We start from the raw sequence: 12995 nt of genomic DNA on the forward strand, positions 1-12995 counted from the left end.
TTTATTTTTTCTCTCTGTCTCTGTATACAGCAGTCTGATTCCAAAGACAGGCTCTACACTATTAAATTAGAAGTTCCAGTCAGTAGTAATGGAGTGTACACCTGCAAGAGGGAGATCCTTTATCCTCCACCATTTAGAGAGGATTGTCACTCCACTGAAGTCAAACTGCTCGGTACAAAAAGTCACATAATACACTAATTGATATTATATTATACTGTATATATGCATCATGGATTTAATACAATTCTGATTTATCTACAGAAAAGCAGCCTTTGCCAGTGATTAACAGCACTGCACTACGAGTCAATCAGAGCTGTCCAGACTGGTCTCCAGTCATACCAGAGGTGGTGATGTGGACAACATGTGGTGTCTTATTGCTGTATAATGTGTCATTGTCCTGCATTGCGATTGTTATTTGGGTAAGACTAATAATAATCGATCTGATTGAACCCTGGTTTAACGTAATTTGTCAATATAATAAAAGTTCTCTGTATTCCTCAGAGGAAGCTGAAGAGTCACAAGGAGGAGGATACAAACATCTATATGAACACAAGGCCTGCAGATCTCAGGAAACAATGCAAAGCTTAACAACTATTTATGGCAATGATAACAAAAATGACCACAGCTAGTGAAAGTATGAACGTTTTGTGCAAGTCTAAGATCTCTGTGTGGAATTCAAAGTGTTTTAAAGTGGAAGAAGGAGCTGATGGTCATGATTCATTTTATGTACAAATATTTATTCAAACAGTTTTATGTATATTTCACATAATAACGTCAAACAATATGGAAAAATAATCCTTTAACAGCAGATGAAAGAATGAGGAATGTATTGATCGTAAGTTGATGTATGGACACGTAAAAACCTAGAAACCTTTATAACGTCACATAAGGAACACAACAGGATTTCAACATTCACCATAAAATACATATCATGTACATACAGAAAATTTTACACAACACAACACAACTATTGGTAAAATCTATATTTAAAATAATGTATTATGTGTTCAACTTTTTGTCATAATTGTAACTCACCTGACCTGAACTAGCTGTTTTACTTGCTGAAGGCAAACCCCCCCCCAAAATACAAGAAGATACTGAGTGATGGTGATGTGCTGCAGTACAAAGCCTGGCAGAGCATCAGTAGGGTGACGTCTACGGGTACACTACTGACTAGTGTAGTGACAACATTGCCCCCCTCCTTATGGGAGACTGGGATTTGAATCCCGGCTGATTATGTTGAGTCCACATAATTGATGGTGTTCCCAAATATTTATAAGCCCCTAAAATTGGGGGTGTATGAATCAAAATTGCTGTGATTACTACACGGTTGAACCAATGTTTCATCCAAACCTTAAAGACAACAGTCACCTGGCCAGGTGGAGTCCGTTACCTTTGACACATCAATGGTGATTTGCATAGACCAGTATGTATTTTGTGTGAATAACGTTGTTTGAGTTATTGAAATCTATGCTGAAAGAGTTCCTACTCTTTCGCTTTTTTACCTGTGGTTGACAAATCAGCACAGTTTTGTTGCACTGTAAAGTTTTCTTATTGCAGCAGCAATAATTGCAACAGTCATGACTAACTGCTCATTTTGAGTCGCTGGTTGTTGCGTTGGTGTAAAATGTAAAATAGAGTTCTTTATCAGGTTACAGTGAGACGTGAGTAATTTCATATTTAGTCAAATTACATCTTGAATATTTCAGAAATGCCTCATGCATGAGGTACATGACTTGCAGAAATGACTAGAAGATATGTTACAGGTCATGGAAATGCAACTTGTGTGTGTGTGATAATAATAGATTATCATAACTACCAACCAACTGTTCTCATGCCTTCACAGGAAATTATCCGATAGCGAGGCAGTTTCTAAGCAGAGTCAATATTTGCAGAATGAATATGATAACTCTTCTTCGTCTGCAGCTGCTCAGATAAAATCTTTTATAGATGTCACAATGAAATTTGTTTGGTAATTCAAAATACAGCAGAGTGATACACACAGATTGTGTGTGTGTGTCTATAGCCATAACATACAGGATGCTCTGAAGTAGTATTGTGTGACGATTGCTCTGTTCCTTCTGCTACATGTTCTGTGTTTCCATGCTGAAGTTTATGTTAGTGCCAAGTTAATATTCTGTGTAAAGTTATTTATAAAGTGTGACTGCTTGTATTTACAGGAATGTTTGCATTGCTGCCATTCATTTCTCTCCACCCATTATTCCACCTCCAGACCAGAAAAAACTTAATGTCACCAGCCTAAACTTTGCATCAGCGAGGTGCAACAGTGTCCCAGCAAACTTTGTTCTGCCTTAAATACTGAAGCTGTTGAACGGCTTGTGGGATGGATGGTCTTTATTGTTTGTCGTTGTGGTGTCTCTACAGCGCTCCAACAGATCACCTCCTTCCTCTGGTCTGTCTGATTGTGTCCTGTGCGATCAGGTCAACAATGGCTGTGTCATAATCCCATTGCTGTCACGAATTAAGGGAAAAAGGACGAGGCAGGCATGACTGAAAAACTAGATTTATTCACTAAAAGCCACACAAAACAAGGAACTAAGGGGGGGTGACAACAGACACGACAAAAACAGGCAAAAACACAAGGACAAAGTAACAAAATAAAACTACCAATTTTGCAGGGAACAAAGTAACAAACAAGCAACCAAAGTACAAAAGAAAATCACTGCTCAATAGCAGGAAAACACTCACAGAAAACCAGGTAACAAATGTCCAAAGTTTAGAGGAGGGGCAAAGTCCAGATGATCCACGGGGAAAGAAAACAGGGCTGAGGAGGACGAGCAGGAGCAGGGCCGAAAACAGGCTGATAGCAAGTAGGTTGGTAGCGAGCAGGTTGGTAGCAGGCAGGTTGTGTAGCGGGCAGGTTCGTAGCAGGCAGGTTATGTAGCGAGCAGGTTGGTAGCAGGCAGGTTGTGTAGCAGGCAGGGGAATGATGACGATCTGACAGAGGGGAGATGACTGAGGAGAGTTTTTGTAGAGACAGGGGAACACAGGTGGAGCCAATAAGCAATCAGTGACTGGGAGCAGAGGGAGAGAAGTGGCTGGTGTCCAGAGGGAGAAGGAGAGGAAGACCTTGGGAGAATCCAAAGCTGGCTGGGTGCCAGGCCGAAACGGTGACAATTGCATTATTCAGTTACACAACATTATAAACATGGAAATAAATGTTCCCTCACAGTTGACAGGAATTCTTTTTGAGGCTATTGCTGCCAAAGTAGATTCAATCAGTTAGTAACTGCAGAACTGATATCTGATTTTGGTAACGTACAGATGCTGATGGAATTTCCTATTTTAGGAAAAATGACACAACCCTCGTGAAAAAGGGTACAGTTGTGTTAACGTTTGCATTGAAGTACTATATTGTTCCAAAACAGAAATGGCCACAGATGTTAATATACTGTGAATCATAGACCTTTATTTTACACAGATGGTGACATGTCTGGATAATGAGTCTTTGACTGAGATTAAAAGGCTGTTTTGATGCTTTGGGATCACTACAGTAAAGGCACAATCACCTTTTCTTACTAATCTGGAAAAGATATAAGTGGTTGTTTCACACAGCTAAGACTCCTGGCCCTATCCCTGTGGCAGATGAGTTCTAAAAAGATTTAATTTAAAAACATATAAAAGAATCTAAAAACTCAATTTGATATTTGACTTGAAGCCAACAGAACAGACTGAGAGATAACAAAGAAAAGAGACTTATAGTAGTTCAGCAGTGACAGAACAATCAGAGTACTCCCTCTATTTGCTGCTATTTGTAAAAATTAATGCCAGATATTAACGTGATTTAACGTGTGCTGAGGAAGTTGTTTCTTTAAAGTAGATTTTTACATACATGGACACAGAGATAAGACAAATCCCAGAATTAGCACAGCAAAGGCACGCAGCTCGAGAAGGCTGTAATTGGTACTTTTACTCCCACAAAGGTAGCAGAATTCCTTGTTTCTCTGAAACTTAAGCAGGGTTTCACAACCTTTTCTATATCTGTATTGTATCTTTAAATTCTCATGGCCCTAATTACAGAACCATCCCACAGCAATCATGGCTTCATATTGCACAAGCATAAACACAAACAAAGTATTGGAGGGGCAGCGCCAGTTCATTCATGTTTGCTGTAGCATGAAAACATTGGATTTAAGATAAAAAGATATGATGTGAAACTTCACCTTGATACATTAAACTATACAAAAAACAACATGGCGACCCAGATTTTAACCTCACAAAGGTATTATTGTAGGAGAATGTATAGTACTGAAACTTTTGACTAGTCGTGTAAAGAAACGTTGCGTGCAAACTCAATGAGTTTCATTATAAAATGTTGAGTAACAGCACGTTTTTACTTTCAGAGAATACACTTCGGGTCTTCACCAAGCATCATCAGATGGACAGTTTTTGTCTGCCCCCCTTCGTCAACGTTACTTGATCATGATTAAATGTACATGGGGAAACAACCTTAAGAAGTCGTTCTGTTGAGGGGAAAATGGTGAAAAACATCTAAAGTCTAGTTAGATGACAGCATGATTTTTGCTCACATGCATGTTCCAGTTATAAACTACAGTGACTTCACGTTCCTCGACAGTTGTGTGAAGAGTTTCTTTCACAAGAAACATTGAATCAAGTTTACAGCAACAACACCAGTGGAAAGAAACTTCAAATTTCATGCAAAGTCATTGATTCTCTTTATTTCCCTCTATGTAAATCAGGGTTTGCTCACATGTTAATAATACCACACAAGGGCATGTTCTGAGTATTCAGACTCTTGGTTTATTGGATGCTGCGTAAACTACACAGAAATGTCTTAATGAGATGAATTTTCCACACATTAAGAGAGTGACTGAATAACTGACTGTCTATATTTTTGCACTTCAGACCGAACCGTGCTGAAACAATGACAGCAGCAGAAATAAACCACCATTTTCCGGGTGACTGAAGACTGTAGTGCTGACTGTAATTTCAGTCAGCTCTGTGAGAATGGGGCTTAACCCCACAAAGTGTTTCCAGGCAGATGTGACGTCAGGAAAACACAGAATCTCATAACATCAGCACTTTCACTATTATCTACTTATACTTTATAATTAGCCATTTTCCACTGTTTGCACAATATCATTGCATAGTAAAGTGCATTTGGGGATCAATGAAATAGAAATGAACAAAGACGAAACTGCTAAAATGATTTTATTATTCCAAAGAAGAACAAACTGTCACAAATAAACCATCCCCTTCAAACATGTAAGATAAACTTTGATTGCATCATACACGTTAAATTTCAGTTTTTGATGATGATGTTGATCTGATGGTGCTTTTAAAGAACTTATAAGCAAGATAGAAGGTTTTCCAGTGTGGACGTGCTCAGTCCATTACATGCATATATTCCTACATTACCCAGATTTATAGAGGCAGTGTTCATGCAGCAATCAGCACGTGTTCTGTGTTTTGTTTCTTTAATGAATGAATCTAAGATCTGACTCTTTTCTTGTGATACACCTTTATCACATGCTGTTTTTCTGCTTCTGATGCAGAGACTGTATTTTACTATTTTGCTATTTGTGCATTTGAGACCCATTTGTGATGCATGCAGAAGCTCTGAGGACATTGCAGAGAGATATTTAAATATATTAGTTCTTTTTTCACAGAAATGTAAAAAAGGAAACATAGCCCACCTTGTACCAGTAGCCCAAACGATGCTCCTGCAGCACTTAATATTATTATATTAATGTTAAGATATGTGCATTTTTCAAATTGCTGGTGGAATTAGCTTTGGGAGCCAGGAACAGATAAGACTGGCATAAAGTTTTGCCTGAGTTTTACACGTCTTGCGGTAGTAAAATGGTGCTACGGGGCTGAATGGACCCTTATCAGATGTCATTGTGTGAGTAACAGTTGAGAATAGTGGAAGATAATGACATCTGTACAAATTGGTCATGAAATGTGAAAATGGGATCTGATCTTCACCAAAGTCACAGATGTAAGCAAACAATAAAAACAAACATGAGCTATGAAGTTTCATGTTGTTATTGAACAAGCGAAGAGCGGTATTCTTCTCTCTATTTTCCATGGAACACAAGTGAATGTTTTGAGCAAAGAAAAGCTCACAGAGAAGAGTAATACTTGCACATTGTGTTGAGGGGGCTGAACAGTATAAACTGCTGCTGTATCCATTAAAATCACTTACTAACTGCTTGTTACCAGTATGCAACTGTTCCTAAATATCATGCTTTAACACAGGGATGATGGATGATGGACCATATCATCTGCAACAGAGAAGAAAAATGAAAAATGAGGTGAGATTTACCAGTTATGTATAATAAGTACTTTTTTTTTTCAATGCTTGAGAACATTTTCATACTTGGACCAGATATTTTCAGGAATCTAGACTCCCTGGAGTTTCCAAAAATAGTTCAGAATGAAGGGTTCTTCATCATTCTTTATTTTATCCAACTTGATCGAGCTGGATTTTAAATATTAACCCTGAAAAAGTTTCTATATGAACAAATCATGTGTCATGATTAATTCAGTGATTTAATTCATCTCAGTCTCACAGAATTACATGAATCTGCCTTTGGCATAATGGATTTCTGAGGCACATGAACCTGTTCTAAGAACATTCTTGAATCGATAGCTCAATTTCCCACTGAGAACCATTGAAACATTTGAATGAGGCAAGAGAAGAATAAAGTTTAATTCACTTCAGAGTCTTGATGGCTTTTGGATGAAAGGACCAGTGTGGACTTGTGACATCTGACATATTGGAAGTTTGTTGAGAACTGTTCCGTTTTGACATATACTTGGTGCGGAGTGATAAAATTAACAGTTTTTTTTTCACTCAGGTTTCTGACAGAAAAGAAAAAATGCTGAACCTAACAGATTTCACCCCCTCTCTAGCTGCATGTTTTCCATAGTGTTAGAACAGAAGGATTCTTTTGAAACATAAGTTCACAGGTTTCTTATTAACATGTTTGAAGTCGGTTTCTTCTTTAATGTACTGACTAAACTAACTGGTTTCAGTTTTTACCTTTTATTGGACTTTAACTGTCATGTAACTTTGCCCATACACAAAAACACACCATCAGTGTGCAATGTTTAAGATTTTTAGATTCGTTTTGTTTTTAGATACAGAGGCTATTGATGCCGAAATGCAATAAAATTGCTGAAATTTGTTCTTCTCAGCTTTCCTGCAGAGCCGCAGTAACAACCCTGCCGTCTCTTATTACTGGCAAAACATCGTCATCACTTCCTGTACAACAGTTTCCATGACAGCTGAGGGAAAAGCACAAACTATAAAGGTGAGTTTCACTGTTTTTGCTGTATTTCAATGAATTTTGTTCAGTGTGAGCTCACTAGCCTTTTGTGACTTGTAGGTGACTTATTGTGTAACTGTATTGAAATACTGTAGGATGTTCCTGACTCACTACATGATGGAATGGATTGTGTTGACAGTCCTGTGTCTCTGCCTGCCTGTGTGGAGTGGTGAGTATAAACACACTTTTAATCATGTTTTAATATGACGTTGTGCTGTTAGCAGTGTAAAGACTAAACTATTAGGTGACAAAGGACAACAGATGTTCAATAAGGCTTCAAGTGACACTTTTGCTGGACCATTTGTAGACTCTACTAACTAAAAGCATGACCATAGCCTGTGATGACTCCTTTCTTACTCCACAGCCAAGCACTTCATTTAATTTAAACCAATAATATACTAAGAAAAGGGCTGTTATTTTAATGATTCTTGTAAGTTAGGTCAAGTTCAGCAACCAAGACACAGTGAACTATTGTTTTTGCTACACATAAGTACACATAGGTAAAGTTTAAGTAAGTTTATGTAAAAACATGCACAAAAGGAAGTTCTCCACTAAGAAAACAGTGTATTTTAAACAATGTTGAATGTCCAGATCAAAGCTTTGGACAGAAGGTGAAAATATCTGGCTAAAATATTGTTGTTGTTACTCACACACAACAACAACAGCAGTCAGTATAGGTGTGGCTGATTTTAACCACCAGATAGTGACAGAAGGTTTATCCACAAATGATACATCAGCATTTTATTCAGATATAATGGCTTTTATAAGAATTTACTCCTACAACACAGTACCTAATGGTAAATATAGTGAAGTAAAAGTAATAAAATGGAACTTAAGTACAATACTTGAGTACATGTACTTATCACCTCTGCTACTTTGTGCCAGAACCAGAACAAAGTGCATAGGGATAGCAACTTAACCTAAAGTCTGTGAAGGTTAGCATCGCTATGACTAAAATAACACAACCATGACTTAATTTAACATATAGCAAAGACGCAAAATTAGGTTTTCAAAGTGAAAAGAATATGTGGAGAGGTTTAACCACCAAACAGTGAACAGTAGGAAGTTTAGTAGTTTTATCCCTCTAAAAACTTAAACTTAATTGAATGACTTGAATAAATCCACAGATGCTCATTCATTCAACTCATAATTTTAAGTTAGACTAATGTTTATATGTTCTCACTACAAACTATACATTTTGAAGTTGAGTTAGCTTGAAAGTATATTATATACAGTATAGTACTGATTCAACAAAATGTAGCATGTATGAAGTTACAGTATTTATAAGTATTTCAGTATAAAGTATGAAGACAGGTATGATGCCTTTTAGGAACTTGCTTCATTTTTGCACTAAATGAAACCATCCAGAATGCTAAAACCCCTAAATGATTATTAGGTAATTAGGAAATAGACTACACTTATTTTTTTGGCAGAGAGTTACATGAGAAGATAAATAGTGCTTTGTTATCTGTGCAGGAGCTGCAGCCAACAGCTGTTTAGCTCAGCACAAAGACTGGAAACAGACAACCTAGCTATGTCTGAAGCTTGTCTGAGCTTCACTAAAAGTCATGTTATGTCATGTTTGTTTAACATGTTTACAAAAACTGAAGCATAAAAACAACAACACACGGTTTTACCAGTGGGTAACTGAGGTCAACTGTTTACTGCAGTTTCCAGTTGTTACGTAAAAGCATATTTTCCAAAACGAAAATTGATTGTCATAGATTTGGTTAAACACTGCCGCAGTCCAACTTGAACGCTCGTTAAGTTGTGCAATTTAATGGCTGTCTGTGTCAAAGGCTAGCATTTAATACAGATCACTTAGCGATTATATGCAGATTATGGTTAAAATAACCCAATAACCAATAACGAAGTGTCCAATAACACTTTATAACTTTGCTAATTTGAGGCATTGGCTATTTGCTTGCTTATCTTCTTCGGATGAAAGGGTTAATAACGAATTTTATGTGTATTTTCCGTGGAAACACTAGGTGGAACATGTTTGGTTAACTAACTAGCAGCTGGTTGGCTACAATAAGGAATCACCTGATTTTGTTTAATGTTGGGAACGTGTGAGACTTCTGCAGAGCTGCTGCGTGCAGTCAAACCACAATGTTTCGTTTTTATGATTCCATGTGTTGAAGACAGTGCTGTGTGGGCGTGAAGCCTTTAGTTTGGAAGGCAGTTTTAACAGAGCTGCGCTGGGTAACAAAAGAAAATATAGCCATTAAATTCTGCTGTGGAGTGATTTATCAAAGAGAATGACAGTTAATACCCTTTTCTATTCTTTACATCTGCCTGTAAAATGCATAATTAGCTGTAAAATGTTTGGTGCTTGCCTTACAAATGTATCTGTTAAATCTCAAAAGGTCAACCTGCAGATTGGTTTTTGCCTTTTGGATTTAGGACTTCATCATGAGGTCAAAACTCTCAGATGACTCAAATATGCAATGCACACCAGTCCATTTCTAACCTTTCCTTTTTTCCCTGACAGATGTGACGGTGATCCAGCCGTACAAAGTGGTGAGCAACAATGGCACGGCAAAAGTTCAATGCGTCATCCAGCCCCGACCCGCCTACCACCAGGTCCAATCCCATGATGAACAAAGCGCCCAATACCCTCACCCTGACCCTGAGGAATTCCGTGTTACTCTGCTGAAAGGCCTCCAGAGCAGCCAGGAGATCTGCTCATCCATGGTGAGCTTCACAGAACAGAGTGTGACAGGTGTGAAGACAGAGGGAGCGGTAAGTCTGCAGATGAAAGGATGTTTAAATGTCATCAAATGATATCAGTTTGATTCAAATAGACTCAGTAATGTTATAATACATTAATATACATGCATCATCACTTATTATAGGACATAAATTAAAGCAAAGGCAACATGATAAAAGTATACCTCTCTGAAAGGTTGTAATATTCATGACAGCTCACAAGATAAATGTGTTTGATCACACAAGCAGCAACCAGGAAACATTTTGCATCATTGTTAATACAAGATTGAGTCTTGGACATTATATACAACCAAACATGATCAATTCCTTGACTGTATTCTTTAGTCATAATATTATTAAAGTTGTGTGTCCATTAGGAAGGATGCTTTACATTTAGTTTTGCCCTGATGATGCTGAAGTCAAGACTACAATGCGTTTTGCCCTGCTGCCTTCCACATTGTTGTGATGCACCTTTAGGTGTAGGGAAAAACAAAAACACTTGAGAAAGCCTGGTTTGATGTGTGTTTCAGGTGCAGTGCACTGCTCAGGTGAGAGAGGGTGCTGTGGAGGTGACAGTGTCCGGACTGAAAGCCACAGACACAGATATTTATCGCTGTGACATAGAAATCTTCTACCCTCCACCATACTTGCGGCTCATTGGCAACGGCTCACTCATTCATGTCTTAGGTGAGACACCCACACCCCGCTCAGACAGCCACTTGCATATTCACCCACTGAGTTCACAGCTCACAGATTTCTGTTTCTCTTTTAGTCTACATCCATTTGCTTTCTTTCCCCACAGACAGTTGTGCTGAGCAGGCGGTTGAGACACATATTGCACAGCAGAGTGATGAAGACGCGGGTGATGAGAATGATGAGACACTATCATCAGTCGGTATTCCTGTGGTCGTGCTGGTGATACTGATCATATGTGTCCTCATCCTTATTATCTACTTCCAGGTCAGAGCACAATTATTTCATTTTTACTCATTTTATGATTAGTTAAACTTGTTATTAGCTGTGAAACATTAATTTTATTAGTATTTTATGATAAAATTTGATTAAAGTTATTGCATTTGTTGTTATTATTATATTTATTTATATATCTGTTCTAATAGTAGTTTTTACTGCTGTATGTGACTTGTTAGACACAAACCCAGATTTCAAAAAGCTCTAAAACTCAACACCTGTTCTCTCCTACTTTCCTACAAAGAGGCGATTGACATGAATTCCTCAGCCCCATGAAAATACCTTGAATTTGAATTATCTTTGCTTGATTAGTGTGTTTTTTAGTTTCTTATTTGTTGTAAGTTCATCTGAAGCAGTGAACACTGCAGGGGCAGGGAGAACAGGGTGGAGCAGTCTCGTGCTAGCGCTAGCTCAAGTTGCACATTGTAGCTTTAAGAACTTTTGTCAAATCTACATTTATGGTAGTTTTTAAGCTGATGCAGTGATTACATGGTGCCAATGCCAAAATTAGCTCATCAGATTATCATACAGCAAATCTGAAGCTATGAAGTAGGTCAAAGGTCAAACTTTTGCACAGGAAAAGAAAGATTGGATTTAACCCAGTCTTTTTTATAATAAATATTAAACAACAGCTAATTATCAACCACTGTGTGTCAAAGTCTGATCTGTGTGTTGTCCTCTCGCAGACTGTCCAGTGTGAACGAGGGAAGAGGGAGGTTGTCAGAACGGTGCCCGGTGGAGCTCACAAGGTCGATGCTGTTGAATTTTCTTATGAAAACATTGCATGAAGAAAAGAGGAAATGCACATTTCTGCAAAGCAGCATTTGATCTGCTGAAGATATTAGAATATCTTTGCTTCTTAAAGAGAGTTAGAGAAATATACAGGTAGGCTCAGTTCTGGCCGTTAAAGTTAAAGAAATAACTATCACCTCTGTTATGATTGAGGTTCGAAATGTAAAAACTCAAAATGACATTTAGGTGTCTGTGAATGTTTTACTTATTAAGTACAAAAATAATGTTTACGTTGTTGTAAACTGACGTAATATTAAATCGCTGTAGCTTTGACTCATTTTCCACTGAAGCTGCAGCTGGAGAAGCTTGTATGGCTCATGCTGTGTTCAAACTACTTGTGTGTATAAAAAATGAATCAGTTAATGTTTCGTCTGCTGAGCGCTCCAGCTTAGACAATGCAACGCTTTGTATCTGCACTTTTGATAAGAAAAGCTTTTTGACTGTGAATTATTATTACAGGATTTATACTGTAATTTTTTTTTGCTATGGCAATGTTCAAATATTTATGTTGAATGTTCTTATAAAATAAAGTTTCTACAAAATTGTTGTTATATATTTGTATTTATACATATTAATTACCACATTGTCTTAAGAAGCTTTATATATTATTTTTATGAAAACATGAATACCGGATGTGTTAAGTAAGGACATCTACTCAAATACTGTACATAAATACAGTTTAGAGGTAGTTGCAATTTACTAATGTATTTGTAGTTTATGCTACTTTTACTCCACATTTATTTTAGTTTAGCTTTAGCTATGAGACACTTTTAAATAAGAAAATTATTTTATAATGAGCTAATGAATGCTGATGTATTATTATGAATTACTGCATTACTGAACTGCTACTTTTAGTAGTTACTTTAGTTTACTTGCATGTGAACTTATTATAGTTTCATTATATTTTTTATTATAATGTTGGGGTCATATACTTCTAAATAACACACCAGTCACCAAGTGTTGATACATGGAGCGTAAACATGAGCATTATTCTAACATACCACAGAACCAAGCACCAGAAACAACTTACAAACTATTAATATCCCCTTAACATAATAGTTTTTTTCTGTCTGTAAATTAAACTGAATATATATGAATTATGAATGAATGAATTAAAGATTGAATTACAGATATTTTAAAAGAGAAACAAGATTATCAGTATTATAAATAAAACAATTGAGATGCAAAATGGATAGAAAAACACTG

At 37.1% G+C, this 12995-nt stretch overlaps 1 protein-coding gene across 2 annotated transcripts; it reads left to right on the forward strand.

The window, feature by feature from the left end:
• Window positions 1-7192: 7192 nt before the first annotated feature.
• cd28 (CD28 molecule) lies at window positions 7193-12273 on the forward strand. Of its 2 annotated transcripts, XM_026375826.1 has the most exons (6): window positions 7193-7301; window positions 7412-7485; window positions 9811-10061; window positions 10559-10715; window positions 10831-10988; window positions 11684-12273. In XM_026375826.1, the coding sequence occupies exons 2-6, from the start codon at window positions 7413-7415 to the stop codon at window positions 11783-11785; spliced, it is 741 nt and encodes a 246-aa protein (XP_026231611.1). In that variant the 5' UTR covers window positions 7193-7301; window position 7412; the 3' UTR covers window positions 11786-12273. The 2 variants fall into 2 exon arrangements, with proteins under 2 accessions (XP_026231611.1, XP_026231612.1); XM_026375827.1 differs by lacking the exon at window positions 7193-7301 and having other exon boundaries at window positions 7351-7485; window positions 9811-10013.
• Window positions 12274-12995: the final 722 nt, after the last annotated feature.

Source organism: Anabas testudineus, chromosome 21, assembly GCF_900324465.2.
Source record: "Anabas testudineus chromosome 21, fAnaTes1.2, whole genome shotgun sequence".
Classification (NCBI taxonomy): Eukaryota; Metazoa; Chordata; class Actinopteri; order Anabantiformes; family Anabantidae; genus Anabas; species Anabas testudineus.